This window comes from Salvelinus fontinalis, chromosome 25 (genome assembly GCF_029448725.1).
Source record: "Salvelinus fontinalis isolate EN_2023a chromosome 25, ASM2944872v1, whole genome shotgun sequence".
Taxonomy (NCBI): Eukaryota; Metazoa; Chordata; class Actinopteri; order Salmoniformes; family Salmonidae; genus Salvelinus; species Salvelinus fontinalis.
Window position 1 is genome coordinate 19,316,394 of NC_074689.1, and position 18,013 is coordinate 19,334,406.

Sequence of the window (18,013 nt, forward strand, 5' to 3'; positions counted from 1 at the left end):
AATGTCCTTGCGCCACTTAGACAGTGATCTACTCTTATACATAAATACTCATAAACGTGACTAAAAAATATAGGGTGGACAGGGATTGATAGACAATTTAATTCTTAATACAATTGCGGAATTACATTTTTTAATTTATCCTTACTTTTCAATACAGTTTGCGCCAAGCGAAGCTACGTCAAAAAACATGGCGTCCTAAGCCACTAAAATGTTTCGACAGAAACACGATTTATCATAATAAAAATGTCCTACTTTGAGCTGTTCTTCCATCAGTATCTTGGGCAAAGGATCCTTTCTTGGGAGTAATCGTCTTTTGGTGGAAAGCTGTCCTCTTGCCATGTGGAAATGCCAACTGCGTTCGGGATGAACTGAAAAGCGTGCCCGGCTATTCACATCGTTTCAAAAATAAATGTCCCAAAATCGCACTAAACGGATATAAATTGCTATAAAACGCTTTAAATTAACTACCTTATGATGTTTTTAACTCCTATAACGAGTGAAAAGATGACCGGAGAAATATAACAGGCTAAACTAACGCTTGGAACAGGAGCGGCTCGGTGTCCTCCACGCGCGTTACGCACCAAGAAAAGACTTGCTAGCTACAGGGTTTTTTCATTTGTAGTGCCTGTGAACGCGCAATCGACCCCATTGGAATCGTCATCACGTAAAGGCATCCAGGGGAAGACGTAAGAAGTGTCCGTATAGTCATAGCAATAACAGTGCCCTTTTAACTGACTTCAGAACAGTGGCCAACATTTCTGAAATCTGACTCCATGTCAGGGAAATTGCTGTAGAATGGGCTCTGTTCCACTTAGAGACAAAATTTCAACTCCTATAGAAACTATAGACTGTTTTCTATCCAATAATAATAATAATATGCATATTGTACGATCAAGGATTTTGTGGGAAGCCGTTTCAAAAATTACCCAATTAGCATAAATAGTCTCAACAGCGCCCCCATCCTCAACAGGTTAAAGAAGAAGTTACAGGTCTGTGAGAGTCAGAAATCTTGTTTGTTTGTAGGTGACCAAATACTTATTTTCCACCATCATTTGCAAATAAATTCATTAAAAATCCTACAATGTGGGCCTCCCGGGTGGCGCAGTGGTCTCTGGGTTCGCGCCCAGGCTCTGTCGCAACCGGCCGCGACCGGGAGGTCCGTGGGGCGACGCACAATTGGCTTAGCGTCGTCCGCGTTAGGGAGGGTTTGGCCGGTAGGGATATCCTTGTCTCATCGCGCTCCAGCGACTCCCGTGGCGGGCCGGGCGCAGTGCGCGCTAACCGAGGGGGGCGGGTGCACGGTGTTTCCTCCGACACATTGGTGCGGCTGGCTTCCGGGTTGGAGGCGCGCTGTGTTAAGAAGCAGTGCGGCTTGGTTGGGTTGTGCTTCGGAGGACGCATGGCTTTCGACCTTCGTCTCTCCCAAGCCCGTACGGGAGTTGTAGCGATGAGACAAGATAGTAATTACTAGCGATTGGATACCAAGAAAATTGGGGAGAAAAGGGGATAAAAATGTTTAAAAAAATAATAATAATAATAAAAAATAAAAAAATCCTACAATGTGATTTTCTGGATTTTTTTCCCTCATTTTGTCTGTCATAGTTGAAGTGTACCTATGAGGAAAATTACAGGCCTCTCTCATCTTTTTAAGTGGGAGAACTTGCACAATTGGTGGCTGACTAAATACTTTTTTGCCCCACTGTACCTGCTGGAGCGTGTGCTACAGGTGGGTGTTACTGTGGTGACCAGTGAGCTGAAATAAGGCGGAGCTTCACCTAGCAAAGACATAGATGACCTGGAGCCCGTGGGTTTGGCGACGAATATGTAGCAAGGACCAGCCAATGAGAGCATACAGGTCGCAGTGGTGGGTAGTATATGGGGCTTTGGTTGCAAAACGGACGGCACTGTGATAGACTGCATCCAATTTATTGAGTAGAGTATTGGAGGCTATTTTGTAAATGACATTGCTGAAGTCAAGGATCGGTAGGATAGTCAGTTTTACGAGGGTATGTTTGGCAGCATGAGTGAAGGATGCTTTGGTGCGAAATAGGAAGCAGATTCTAGATTTAACTTTGGATTGGAGAGTTTAATGTGAATCTGGAAGGAGAGTTTACAGTCTAACCAGACACCTAGGTATTTATCGTTGTCCACATATTCTAAGTCAGAACCGTCCAGAGAAGTGACGCTAGTCGGGCGGGCGGGTGCGGGCAGCGATCGGTTGAAGAGCATGCGTTTAGTTTTACTAGCATTTAAAAGCAGCTGGAGGCCACGGAAGGAATGTTGTATGGCGTTGAGGCTTGTTTGGAGATTTGTTAAAACACAGTGTCCAAAGAAGGGCCAGATGCATACAGAATGGTGTTGTCTGCGTAGAGGTGGATCAAAGAATCATCCGCAGCAAGAGCGAAATCATTGATATATACAGAGAAAAGAGTCGGCCCGAGAATTTAACCCTGTTGCACCCCCATAGAGACTGCCAGAGGTCTGGTCAACAGGCTCTCCGATTTCATACACTGAACTCTATCAGAGAAGTAGTTAGTGAACCAGGCGAGGCAGCCAGTAGAGAAACCAAGGCTGTTGAGTCTGCCGATATGAATACGGTGATTGACAGAGTCGAAAGCCTTGGCCAGGTCGATGAAGATGGCTGCACGGTACTGTCTTTTATCGATGGCGGTTATGATATCGTTTAGGACATGGGGGTGTCTGAGGTGGACCCATGACCAGCTCGGAAACCAGATCGCATAGCAGACAAGGTACAGTGGGATTCGAAATGGTCGGACGATCTGTTTGTTCACTTGGATTTCAAAAACCTTAGAAAGACAGGGCAGGGTGGATATAGGTCTGTAACAGTTTGGGTCTAGAGTGTCTCCCCCTTTGAAGAGGGGGATGACCACAGCCGCTTTCCAATCTTTGGTAATCTCAGACGATACGAAAGAGAGGTTGAACAGACTAGTAATAGGGGTTGCAACAATGGCGGCGGATAATTTTAGGAAGAGAGGGTCCAGATTGTCTAAACCAGCTGATTTGTAGGGATCCAGATTTTGCAGCTCTTTCATAACGCCAGCTGTCTGGATTTGGGTGAAGGAGAAGCGGGGGTTTTGGAACAGTTGCTGCGGTGGGTGCAGTGCTGTTGGCTGGGGTTGGGGTAGCCAGGTGGAAAGCATAGCCAGCCGTAGAGAAATGCTTATTGAAATTCTCAATTATCGTGGATTTATCAGTGGGGACAGTGTTTCCTAGTCTCAGTGCAGTGTGCAGCTGGAAGGAGGTATTCTTAATGGACTTTACAGTGTCCAAAAACTTTTTGGAATTATTGCTGCAGGATGCAAATTTCTGTTTGAAAAAGCTAGCCTTTGCTTTCCTAACTGACTGTGTATATTGGTTCCTGACTTCCCTGAAAAGTTGCATATCGCGGGGACTATTCGAAGCTAGTGCAGTATGCCACAGGGTGTTTTTGTGCTGGTCAAGGTCAGTCTAGCCTGGAGTTAACCAAGGGCACTATCTGTTCTTGGTTCTACAATTTTTGAAAGGGGCATGCTTATTTAAGATGTTGAGGAAAGCACTTTTAAAGAATAACCAGGCATCCTCTACTGACGGGATGAGGTCAATATCCTTCCAGGATACCCAGGCCAGGTCAATTAGAAAGGTCTGCTTGCAGAAGTGTTTTAGGGAGCATTTGACAGTGATGAGGGGTGGTTATTTGACCGTGGACCCATAACGGACGCAGGGAATGAATCAGTGACCACTGAGATCCTGGTTGAAAACAGCAGAGGTGTATTTAGAGGGCAAGTTGGTCAGGATGATATCTATGAGGGTGCCCATGTTTACGGATTTGGGGTTGTACCTGGTAGGTTCCTTGATCATTTTTGTGAGTTTAAGGGGATCTAGCTTAGATTGTCGGATGGCCGGGGTGTTAAGCATATCCCAATTTAGGTCAAATAGCAGTACGAACTCTGACGATAGATGGGGGGCAATCAATTCACATATGGTGTCCAGGGCACAGCTGGGAGCGGAGAGGGGTCTATAACAAGCAGCAACAGTGAGGGACTTATTTTTGGAGAGATGGATCTTTAAAAGTATAAACTCGAACTTTGGGCATAGACCTGGATAGTATGACAGATCTCTACAGATATTGCAATTCCACCCCCTTTATCAGTTCTGTCTTGACAGAAAATGTTGTAGTTGGGGATGGAAATTTCAGAATTTTTGGTGGCCTTCCTAAGCCAGGATTCAGACACAGCTAGGACATCAGGGTTGGCGAAGTGTGCTAAAGCAGTGAATAAAGCAAACTTATGGAGGAGACTTCTGATGGTAACATGCATGAACCCAAAGGCACTGGGCTTCAGCAGCTTTCTCTATTTGAACACCAATAAACCCATCCATTTAAAAATGAATGTGGTAAATGTCCACCTAGCAAGCAAGGCAACTAAAAGCAACTGTCTAAACAATGTTTTGGTTCGTTAGTAGCTTGTTAGCTAGGTAGCTAGCTGGCTAACCAGTTCAAATAATGACCAGAGTATAGCTGACAACGCCTTAACTTTAGCTACTTTTTATTCATTATTAAAGGAACATAAACCCACCACAACAACATAATTAATTACAAGGTAATGATGGCGAGTTTACAGAAATTAGCTTTTGGTTGTGTGTGTGACAAAATAAAAGTAGGTCATTCTATATGAGAATTTTAGAACTACTTGTGACAGTGGATTTGGTCTTGTTGCTGTAGCAGCCCAGTAACCACGACAACAGGCATTAACTTTTTTCATGTCTGTGCAACAAGGAAACAGTCGCAGCGCTGGTTGACAGACATTCCACCAGAGTATAAACTAAATGTTGTTTTCACCAGTGACACTTGTCACATTCTAATTGTCTACAGACATGTCATTAAACCAAGTATACACCAACCCTAACACTGACTTTCAGGTAAATATACACCTACCCCAACTCTAACCCTGGGATATGTTTTGGCAGGGATGAGCCTGAATCAGTTTTTAAAGTTGAATATGACCAATTGAATATAACAAATCAGGCTAATAGCTACTACCATAGTGTGACAAGACAGATGTATGACTCAGGTCAGTGCCTTACAGATGTTGGATCTTAATTTGAGCCAGTTTGCTACAGCAGGAAAATCATCCTGCAGCAACAGAAAATGTGAATTATTATGTGGATTATAATTAATGGCCGTTTTTGTAGGGGTTGATACATTTTTCATTAAGGCAAATTAAGTAGTTTTTTTTAAATTGGAAATTATAAACGTTTTAAAAACTCAAATACACAAAGTTTGCATTTCCTGCTGGGCAGGAATATTGTCAGCAACAAAAGAGTGATCAAATTAAGATTTTACATCTGAGATGGCGACGGACTACCGCGCCTGTGTCTGTTTCCAATGGACAGTCAGCTCTGGTGGACATCTAGCCGTCATGGACTCAGGCTTTCACCTGGTTATTCTGAGAGATTTTATCACCTCAACAACTCTGTCCAATTAACCAACACACACAAACATAATCGCATACAACAGAAAGTATGTGTCAAATCAAATCAAATTGTATTTGTCACATACACATGGTTAGCAGATGTTAATGCGAGTGTAGCGAAATGCTTGTGCTTCTAGTTCTGACAATGCAGTAATAACCAACGAGTAATCTAACCTAACAATTCCACAACTACTACCTTATACACACAAGTGCAAAGGGATAAAGAATATGTACATAAAGATATATGAATAAGTGATGGTACAGAACGGCATAGGCAAGATGCAGTAGATGGTATCGAGTACAGTATATACATGTGTGCATGTGGTTATGTATGGGTGGGTATGCATTTGTGTTTGTGTTTGTGTTTGTGTTTGTTTGTGTGCGTGCTTGAGTGTGTGTGTGTGTGTGTGTGTGTGTGCGTGCTTGTGTGTAGGGCTGATGAGCAAGCCCCAGAGTCCCTGTACACTCCCTCTCATTAATTCATTCTCTCTCACTCTCTCTCTTTCAATCTCCTCACAAACCTGTTAATAATGACGACCTCGCGTTATAAAATTCACTGATGGGAAATTTACAACATCCCAATCGCACCACTACAGTACTTTCACTGGAGCCGGAAGAAGTTGCCCCTAACCACTGACCCAGGACCAGGTGTTATTACATCTCCCTTATAGTTTAAGGTTAGGAGTGGGTTGAGGGTAATCTGATCCTAGATCTGTTTTCAGGGCAACTTCTACCTATCACGAATGGCACTTAATTCGCTGAAGCCTCTCTGACCCATAGCCATGGAAATTTGTTTGGCTGTGGGGGTGCTGCGATTCTTTTCTGCCTGTTGGGGGGTGAAGAATAAATGTTTTGTTGCCCACGCTGAAGATGTCTTTTTCTGTCCACTAATACAGGACTAGTGAAGGCTCAGTGCATGACTTTTGTGAAAAATTAACTAAATGTATTTGAATGTTTACCAGCATTTGTAACTTGACTCTGTACAAAACAGTTAATCTGATAATACTGTTGGAATATAAAAATAGTTGCTTGATATATGTTTCCCAGTTTCTTGAAATACTTTGCAAACTTATTTCTATGTGAAAACTGAAATGGTCTATTCATTCCTTTTCAGTAGACACTCTTATCCAAAACAACTTACAGTAGGGAGTACATACATTTGCATGCTTTTTCAAACCCACAACCTAGCATTGCAAGCGCCATGCTCAACCAAGTCATCCACATCATCACAAACCATTTGATGTCTCAATGTACTCAATTACTCTATTGTACATTGTTTTTCTTCCTGGTGATGGAAAGTGTAGTTACAAACCTAGATGACCAGCTTGTGTACAATACAGTAATGTACATTATGTGGTTTGTAACGATGGTAAATTAATACTGCACAAAAAGTGGTTGTTTTCTATGTTATTTGATCAAGAAAAATATTTTATTTGAAGTGGATGTTTTGTTTCTTTGCCTATACCTTTGCACTTTTTGATGTAAATGTCTGAGGCCTGGGTTTTGTTGTTCATGGATTCCATTAAAATGACAATCAAAGAGAAAGGGACACGGCAATGACTCTTACAACTCCAACTATTGAGTCATGTTCTTAATTATACAACTACCTTTTTTGCCAAAGTGGAGATGCTGAAAACATGCTTTTGCCCACGCTACAGACGTCGATATCGCTCCAATAATACTTCAATGAACGAAAATATGAATGCAAAATGCAACAATTTCCAAGATTTTACTGAGTTACAGTTCATATCAGTCGATTTAAATCAATAAATTAGGCCCTGATCAATGGATTTCACATGACTGGGAATACAGATATGCATCTGTTGCTCATAGATACCTTAAAAAAAAAGGTAGGGGAGTGGATCAGAAAACCAGTCAGTATCTGGTCTGACCACCATTTGCCTCATGCAGCGTGACACATCTCCTTTGTATAAAGTTGAACAGGCTGTTGATTGTGGCCTGTGGAATGTTGTCCCACTCCTCTTCAATGGCTGTGCGAAGTTGCTGGATATAAATGGGAACTGGAATACGCTGTCGTACATGTCGATCCAGAGCATCCAAACATGCTCAATGGGTAACATGTCTGGTGACTATGCAGGCCATGGAAGAACTGGGACATTTTCAGCTTCCAGGAATTGTGTACAGATCCTTGCAAAATAGGTTCGTGCATTATCATGGAGAAACATGAGATGATGGTGGCGGATTAATGGCACGGCAATGGGCCTAAGTATCTCTGTGCATTCAAATTGCCAATCATAAAACACAATTGTGTTTGTTGTCGATAGCTTATGCCTGCCCATACTATAACCCCACCGCCACCATGGGGCACTCTGTTCACAACGTTGACATCAGCAAACCGCTCACCCACATGACGCCGTACACACTGTCTGCCATCGGCCCAGTACAGTTGAAATCAAGATGCATCCATGAAGAGCAGACTTCTCCAGCGTGTCAGTGGTCATCGAAGGTGAGCATTTTCCCACTGAAGTCAGTTACAACGCCGAACTACAGTCAGGCCAAGACCCTGGTGATGATGACGAGCACGCAGATGAGCTTCCCTGAGACGGTTTCTGACAGTTTGTGCAGAAATGCTTCAGTTGTGCAAACCCACAGTTTCATCAGCTGTACGGGTGGCTCGTCTCAGACGATCCGGCTGGTGAAGAAACCGTATGTGGAGGTCCTGGGCTGGCGTGGTTACACGTGGTCTGTGGTTGTGAGGGCAGTTGGACATACTGCCGAATTCTTTAAAACGACATTGGAAGCGGCTTATGGTAGAGAAATTAACATTAAATTATCTGGCAACGGCTCTGGTGGAGATTCCTGCAGTCAGCATGCCAATTGTACACTCCCTCAAAAGTTGAGACATCTGTGGCATTGTGTTGTGTGACAAAACTGCACATTTTAGAGTGGCCTTTTACTGTTCACCGTACAAGGTACAAGGTAATGATCATGCTGTTTAATCAGCTTCTTGATATGCCACACTTTTCAGGTGGATCGATTAATTTGCCCAAGGAGAAATGCTCACTAACAGTGATGTAAACAAATTTGTGCATAAAATTTGATAGAAATAAGATTTTTGTGCATATGGAACATTTCAGTGATATTTCTTTTCAGCTCAGAAAACATAGGAGCAACACTTTACATGTTGCATTTATATTATTGTTCCGTGTATTAAAGGTCCAGTGCACTACTCTTGTGAAAACAATATATATTTTTAAATGTTGTTTAATTTTTTTAATAAAACCCTCAGCACCCCTACTTCCCGCGGCTATGCTCTGACCCCATAGGGCTGTGGAACAGAGGGAGGATTTGGAAACCTTAGCTTTAAAGCTCTGTGCTTTTTAGTCAGGACACAGAGAGAATGGTGTATGGCTGGAAGGGCTAGCAGCTCTCAGGGCTAGCAGCTCTCGGGGCTAGCAGTTCTCAGGGCTAGCAGCTCTCAGGGCTAGCAGTTCTCAGGGCTCGCAGCTCTCATGGATAGCAGTTCTCAGGGCTAGCAGCTCTCAGGGCTAGCAGTTCTCAGGGCTAGCAGTTCTCAGGGCTAGCCACTCTCAGGGCTAGCAGTTCTCACGGCTAGCAGCTCTCAGGGCTAGCAGCTCTCAGGGATAGTAGTTCTCAGGGCTAGCAGCTCTCAGGGCTAGCCGCTCTCAGGGCTAGCAGTTCTCAGGGCTAGCAGTTCTCAGGGCTAGCAGGCTTAGCAGATGGCCTACAGGCTAATCTACCCACAACAGTCTGAATGTGATTTCATTTTCTCAAGGGGTTGGGGGAGCCAGTGGAGGGCGCACACACACACACACACACACGCGCGGCTACAGACACGGCCGGCTGCACACACATGTTCCATATCACTCATGTAACCAAAAGCCTAAAGTGAACTTGGTCAGCGAGTTTTACGCTTGATAGACACACATATTTGCACATGAAGAAACACACACACACAGATTCCAGTCACTTGAGGCAAGGAGAAATTGCCTGGATGGAAACCAATTTCCTCTGGCTTGTAGTATCTGACCAAAGCCTTGCCCTGCCCACTGTGGCTGTGTAGGTCTGCACAGGGCCCTGTTAGAGAGGATAAAGTGTATGTGTGTGTGTGTAAACCAGCCTTTTCCAAGCTCAGGGGGAATTGCTCTGAAATGCACCATTTGACACACGCACGCACACACATGCATACACATGCATACACATACACACACACACGCGCACACACACACACACACACACACACACACACACACACACACACACACACACACACACACACACACACACACACACACACACACACACACACACACACACACACACACACACACACACACACACACACACACACACACATTTCACTGTTGGAGTACAGCACACTTTATCTAGGTTGGGGTGACATCTTCATCAAGTATTTGTCAATGTTGGAGGATTCGATTTACGAGCTTTGGATTTATGGCAGCCCTGCATTGATGTAAAATGGCCTGCCCATATATCTAGCACCCTACACACACACAAACACACACACACACACAGAGCGCGAGAGAGACTCACACACACACATACACAAATACGCACACACACCAACATGGATCTTTCCCCAACTTCCTGTGAAATCATTACTCACACACACCCTGGCCATTGATTGAATGGTTAATGACCTATCTGTCTAGAGAAATATCTCCCTCTTCTCTTAAACTGTATGAATTGATCCAGCAGTCATAGATAATGGTGAATCATGTTGCTGTGTATTAACAGTTCAAATACCATCAGACTGGGGTGGGTGTGTGAGTGCAGATAGTCATCTCTCACTTTTAAATGCAAAATTAATTCATCGTTTAACTCACTGTCAGAGAGAGATTGATGTGTTTTGCACAAAACTCTTATTGATGATTTCCCAATGGTTGTTATAATACATTTTACATGCATATCTCACTATACTATAAGCCATACATACAGTTAGTACCAGACCTGGGTAGAAAATAGTTATGTTTTGTAGTTCATTTGAAAATACTACCTTTTCAAAAACTCAAGGTCGTCAAATATAGGTTATGACATTTCAACTAAAAGGCAAATATTTTCTTTCATATTCAAGTACAGGTCAAAACAACATAATATTGAAAGTATTGGAATATCTCTCAGAAAACCCCAAAATATTTTAAGGTATTTTAATATATGCAAGAAAGCAAAAAAATATATATTTTTGATGGCTGCCAAAACGCTACGACAGTTAGTTGAATTAGTCTAAATATATGATCATAAGCATGTGGTTTAGGGGGCTCTTAGATATTCATCTTAATATAGTTTATAGTCTAGAATGAAATATATGAGGGACATGGAATCACCTCAACATTAGAGTAGACCACTTTTGCAGCTTCAAAAAAATATATTTTCACAATGAGTGAGACATAATGTAGTACAGTAACACTTGGCATCAAGTTCTTGTGTCGTAACTTTGTGATTATTACAATAGCAACATTGTTGTTACATAGGACTTGCATAATAATGGAGTTATTACATAAGTAGAATAAGGAATAGACACTATTCCTCTTGTGTGCAGTAGTTACAAAAAACTCTCAGCTCATTTCTATGCAATGAAAATGCAATTGCAAAAGTATTATGTAACAACATGCTAATAAATTGTTGCCCCAAACGTAATTACAGTTGTATTACACAGGCACAAAAACAGTGTAATGTTAAGCGTTACTGAGAGTGCTAACAGTAACAAATGATGGCTATTGAGTGTCAAAAGGAAACTAAATATCCCAAAACTGCCTTCATGAATCAACTACAACCAAGGTAGGTGGAAAATCTGTTAGTTTTAGTCTGAGTAAACTATCCCTTTAAAGATGGTATAGTCTGTGTTTGTAACAAGAACATTTACCCTCAGATGGACAAAGAGGTTCAAAGTTGTTTTTGCTAAGCATCCAACTTGCTGTTTCCAATGTTTGCGAAAGGATTTGAATTACTCTGCAGTATTTTCAGGTATCATACAATTAATTGCAGCTTTCAAACTTTTCAGTGGCATGTTGGAAGAGTCAGTAGTTGAGTATCACAACTTATTTATACTTTTCTGTACAAACTATAATTGATTAATTGGTTTGATTTGATTGTACACCTGGGGCAATGGATATTCAGGAGAATAAACATTTACAAAATGTTCAGAAATAAATGTATTGTGTAGATCCAATAAGACTCTCAGATAGATTGGAATAGTACAGGAGATTGTGTGTGCTCTATTCATTCTATTTCTATCTCAACGTGCAGTTCTAGATACAGCCCTGCCATTAGTTGAAGGCAGCCAATCCAATAGTTTCAGAAAAGTAGTCACTTCCTCAGATCTGTAAGCTGTCATCAAGGCAAAGGATGGCTACTTTGTAGAATCTCAAATATAAAATATATTTGGATTTGTTTAACACTTTTTTGGTTACTACATGATTCCATAGTATATGTTATTTCATAGTTTTGATGTCTTCACTATTATCACTGTAGAACATAGTTAAAAAAATAAAATAATAAAAAACCCTGGAATGAGTAGGTGTGTCCAAACATTTTGACTGGTACTGTATATATTGCATTAAAATACAAAAACACAGTCATGGGAAGCACAAATATATGATCTCTGTCCCTCTCTTTCTCCCTCGAGTGTGGTACCATAGACTACGGCTCCTACGTGAATCTGACAGAGAGGAACCTGCAGGATGCCCAGAAGTTCCTGCTGATGAATGAGGTGGTTCAGCCGGTCCAGCCTGTCCCTTACTTTATGGAGGATAATATCCGCTTCTCCCACGTAGCTGTGGACGTGGTGCAGGGCAAAGACATGCTGTTCCACATCATCTACCTGGCCACAGGTAAAATTGAAGTGTGTGTGTGTGTGTGTGTGTGTGTGTGTGTGTGTGTGTGTGTGTGTGTGTGTGTGTGTGTGTGTGTGTGTGTGTGTGTGTGTGTGTGTGTGTGTGTGTGTGTGTGTGTGTCTGTGTGCGCGTGTGTGTGTGTGTGACTATCTGATTCCTAGCCCTTTGACTCTGCACATGGTGGAGTGGTTCAGGAAGGTGAATGATGGCATTAGATGTGTAGCTCTGAGGAGACATCAAAGCTTTTATTCAGCTGACATTAATGGGATCGCAATGAACTGCCATGTGTCCTCCATATGCAGCAGCACACACACACACACACACAGAGGCACACAACCTTGCCCATCCAGCAGACTCACCCCCCCCCCCCCCCCCCCCCCCCAGACACACACACACCATCCTTTTCCACACACTCAATCCCTCACTGAGAAATGTTAAACACCATGAAATTGCAACCAGTCGCCTGTCAAGGGGAAGCATGGCGGTAATGTGAAAACACAGGTACAGTATGTAACACAGCAACCAGACAGAGGACAGGAATGATGTAACACAGCAACCAGACAGAGGACAGGAATGATGTAACACAGCAACCAGACCGAGGACAGGAATGATGTAACACAGCAACCAGAGGACAGGAATGATGTAACACAGCAACCAGACAGTGGACAGGAATGATGTAACACAGCAACCAGACAGAGGACAGGAATGATGTAACACAGCAACCAGACAGAGGACAGGAATTATGTAACACAGCAACCAGACAGAGGACAGGAATGATGTAACACAGCAACCAGACAGAGGACAGGAATGATGTAACACAGCAACCAGACAGAGGACAGGAATGATGTAACACAGCAACCAGACAGAGGACAGGAATGATGTAACACAACAACCAGACAGAGGACAGGAATGATGTAACACAGCAACCAGACAGAGGACAGGAATGATGTAACACAGCAACCAGACAGAGGACAGGAATGATGTAACACAGCAACCAGACAGAGGACAGGAATGATGTAACACAGCAACCAGACAGTGGACGGGAAGTATGTAACACAGCAACCAGACAGAGGACAGGAATGATGTAACACAGCAACCAGACAGTGGACGGGAAGTATGTAACACAGCAACCAGACAGAGGACAGGAATGATGTAACACAGCAACCAGACAGTGGACGGGAAGTATGTAACACAGCAACCAGACAGAGGACAGGAATGATGTAACACAGCAACCAGACAGAGGACAGGAATGATGTAACACAGCAACCAGACAGAGGACAGGAATGATGTAACACAGCAACCAGACAGAGGACAGGAATGATGTAACACAGCAACCAGACAGAGGACAGGAATGATGTAACACAGCAACCAGACAGTGGACGGGAAGTATGTAACACAGCAACCAGACAGAGGACAGGAATGATGTAACACAGCAACCAGACAGAGGACAGGAATGATGTAACACAGCAACCAGACAGTGGACGAGAATGATGTAACACAGCAACCAGACAGAGGACAGGAATGATGTAACACAGCAACCAGACAGAGGACAGGAATGATGTAACACAGCAACCAGACAGAGGGCGGGAATGATGTAACTCAGCAACCAGACAGAGGACAGGAATGATGTAACACAGCAACCAGACAGAGGACAGGAAGTATGTAACACAGCAACCAGACAGAGGACAGGAAGTATGTAACACAGCAACCAGACAGAGGACAGGAATGATGTAACACAGAAACCAGACAGAGGACAGGAAGTATGTAACACAGCAACCAGACAGAGGACAGGAAGTATGTAACACAGCAACCAGACAGAGGACAGGAAGTATGTAACACAGCAACCAGACAGAGGACAGGAAGTATGTAACACAGCAACCAGACTGGAAGGCTTAACCTCCTCTTACGCTGCTGGATTATACAGCCATGCTCTGTCTCATTCTGTGCCCCTGTTATTTCTGGATCCCTTCTCCACCTGTTCTGCATCACTAGCCTTGGGGCATTTCTGTCTGTCTGATGGTCCTGCTGACAAAACATTGCTCCCATTGTGTTTGTGTGTGTTTGTATGTGCATGAGTGAGTGTGTGTATCTCCACTCTCATTGTGTGTGGATGTGTGCTTATACTTGCGTGAGTGTGTCTGTGTGATCAATGCGGCAATGAGATCGGTGGGTTCACACAGAGCAGACAAGTTTCTGGATGCTAACCAGACCTTAATGAAAACATCTGAACCAGTGCCAGGGCCATTAGCAACGGCTAGCATACATAGCTAATCACTGGCTATTAGCGCTCTAGTGCACTGCTCTGATTGGGACCATTCTCTGGTACCTGATTTGTTTTACTAGAGGGCCGAACAACTAGGTAGTGTAGTACAATGTTTTTCCAACTTTTGGCTTTGTAAACCACACAAATCCTCTTTAATTCCTGTTTGTATAAATTAGACAAAACGAACTGTTTTTAGGCAGGATCTAGCCATGGACGCTAACACTATTGTAGCATGTTGAACCAAACTATTACCAACATTTCTTTGCTTGTAGCTTTTAGTCAAGTGTAGTCATCAATTTCTGAGTATCTCAGATATCAGTTTCCCTACAGATCTATAAAACATCCATTGCTGCCGCAGTGAAAAACTCTACTTCGGGGCAGGACTGTACTTTTGTATTTTATCACCTTGAAGCTTTGTGTTAGGGAATAGGAATTCAACTTTCTTAGATCTAATTACATTCCCCTCCCCACAGGGAATACATGTATAATTGACGATGTTTGCTTGAGTTGCCTCCAAATTCTGTATCTTATGCAATCACATGGGATGTTCCCATTCTTGCCAAGAATAAATGGAATTGAATGGAGGCAATCTGTATGAAACATTACAGTACTGGACCACAGAGGTCATCTTATAAATGCTGACCTAATCTGTAAATCAAGACTTCCTATGATGGCAGTTTAGCATGTCTAAAAACACTTTAAATGAGTGAATTTGACTATTTCAGTCACATCTGTTGTTGACAGGTGTATGAAATTGAGTACACAGCCATGCAATCTCCATAGACAAACATTGGCAGTAGAATGGCCTGATCAGCTCAGTAACTTTCAACATGGCACCGTCATAGGATACCACCTTTCCAACAAGTCAGTTAGACTCATTTCAACCCTGCTAGAGCTGCCCCAGTCAACTGTAAGTGCTGATATTGTGAAGGGGAAACTTCTAAGAGAAACAACGGTTCAGCCGCGAAGTGATAAGCCACACAAGCTCACAGAATGGGACCCCTGAGTGCTGAAGCGCGTAGCCTGTAAAAATATTTTGTCCTCGGTTGCAACACTCACTACCGAGTTCCAAACTTCCTATGGAAGCAATGTCAGCACAAGAACTGTTCATCGGGAGCTTCATGAAATGGGTTTCCATGGCCGAGCAGCCGCACACAAGAGTAATATCACCATACGCAATGCCAAGTATCGGCTGGAGTGGTGTAAAGCTCGCCGCCATTGGTCTCTGGAGAAGTGGAAATTAGTTCTCTGGAGTGATGAATCACGCTTTACCGTCTGTCAGTCCGATGGACGAATCTGAGTTTGGCGGATGCCAGGAGAACGCTACCTGTCCGAATGCACAGTACCACCTGTCTGGTAGGGGAGGAATTATGGTCTGGGGCTGTTTTTCATGGTTAGAGCTAGGCCCCTTAGTTCCAGTGAAGGGAAATCACTACAGCACACACATTCTGGATGATTATGTGCTTCCAACTTTGTGGCAACAGTTTGGGGAAGGCTCTTTCCTATTTCAGCATGACAATGCCCCCATGCACAAAGTGAGGTCCACACAGAAATGGTTTGTTGAGATCAGTGTGGAAGAGCTTGACTGGCCTGCAAAAAGCCCTGACCTCACCCCCACCAAACACCTTTTGGATAAATTGGAATGCCGACTGCGAGCCAGGCCTAAATGCCCAACATCAGTGCCCGACCTCACTAATGCTCTTGTGGCTAAATGGAAGCAAGTCCATGCAGCAATGTTCCAACATGGAGTGGAATGCCTTCCCAGAAGAGTGGAGGCTGTTATAGCAGTTAAAGAAGGACCAACTCCATATTAATGCCCATGATTTTGGAATGAGATGTTTGACGAGCAGGTTTCCACATACTTTTGGTCATGTAGTGTACTTTTCCAGAGGGAGTAAGCTATTGTAGTTGATTGGGGATGTTGCAACATTGCCAAATATAGAGTCAATGGTGACTTCCTCTCCCTCATCCACTCCCTTTGAAAAAGAAGAATACTGTTTAATACATATCAGACAGAAATGTTCCCTCTTTTTTTATCTACCTCCTTCTCCTACTCTCTCCTCTCCAGATTATGGAACCATCCGTAAGGTCCTGTCTCCTCTGAACCAGTCCATGGGCAGCTGTCTATTGGATGAGATTGAGTTGTTCCCGCCCAGGAGGAGACAACCAATCAGAAGCCTCCTGATCCTTCACAGCAGCAGTGAGCTGTACGTCGGGGTCAGGGACCAGGTCATCAAGATACCACTGATGAGATGCAACTTCCACAAGACCAGAGAGTGAGTAGTACACACAGACGTGTACGCATGCACACACACGCGCACGCGCACGCACGCACGCACACACACACACACACACACACACACACACACACACACACACACACACACACACACACACACACACACACACACACACACACACACACACACACACACACACACACACACACACACACACACACACACACACACACACACACACACACACACACACAACCTCCTAGGTATCAAAGCTGTGCAATCCAGGTGAACAAGAATATGTTAGCCAACTGAGCTAAAGTCTAGACATTATTTTATGGAGCTAAAACAAGTCTTCAGGTTACAGATCTTGGTAACCCAGAAGTAAAATTATTTTACCAAGGTTTGTAATTTCCTGTTTTGCTTCTGGGGTGTATGCCGTTAACAATTGTGATTAAGGAAGGAGGCGAGGTGTCCTCCCGTGGAAATGGACACTCTCAGCCAAACCCTTCCACTAATTTCACCTGTGTTAATCATGGTCAAAAAGCGCATTATTGTGTTGATGAATTTTTACAATATAGCCAATTTTGACTGTGTTGCTGTGGAATCTAGTGGAAACCGTTCATCACGGGCTTCAATAACACCGCACCAGCTTAAGCACCACCTTTGCCCAATCCTGATTTGTCCAAATAATCAATCACAAAAACCCAAAACCAGAAACTACTGCTGCTCGTAATCACATAATTATACGTGTGCCTTGACAGATTCTCAACGTTTCATCTGTCCATGAGAATCTGTCCACCAGAGATTAGGTTTCAGACACAGACCCACCCACAGACCCACACACATACACTACTTCTCCACAACTGCATGTAGTTTCATAGTTGTTACAAGCTAATTACTTGTTAATTAATCCAATTATAGTGGGCCTGGCATGATGCCAATATAATATAGTGTTGCTCGGCCTTCTTGTCCCCTCAGCTGCTGTGGCTATTGTAGTGGGAGTATGTTAATGAGACATATTGAGTTTCTGACAGAGGTACCAGATCGTTCAGAGCAGAGGCCTGGATATGAACACAGTGCCAAGGATAACAGTAGACACATGATTCACAAAGACTTACTGTGTATTAAATGGCACCCTATTCCCTATTTAGTGCACTATTTTTGACCAGAGCCCTATCAAAAGTAGTGCACTAAATACTGAAT

At 43.3% G+C, this 18,013-nt stretch overlaps 1 protein-coding gene across 1 annotated transcript in view; it reads left to right on the forward strand.

Moving 5' to 3' along the window:
* sema5a (sema domain, seven thrombospondin repeats (type 1 and type 1-like), transmembrane domain (TM) and short cytoplasmic domain, (semaphorin) 5A) overlaps positions 1-18,013 on the forward strand; it is a gene marked incomplete in the record, with an annotated part of 225,206 nt that overhangs the window by 121,402 nt on the left and 85,791 nt on the right. Inside the window, 2 exon segments of the mRNA XM_055881523.1 lie at positions 12,100-12,304; positions 16,639-16,846. Coding sequence (XP_055737498.1) covers positions 12,100-12,304; positions 16,639-16,846 — 413 coding nt within the window.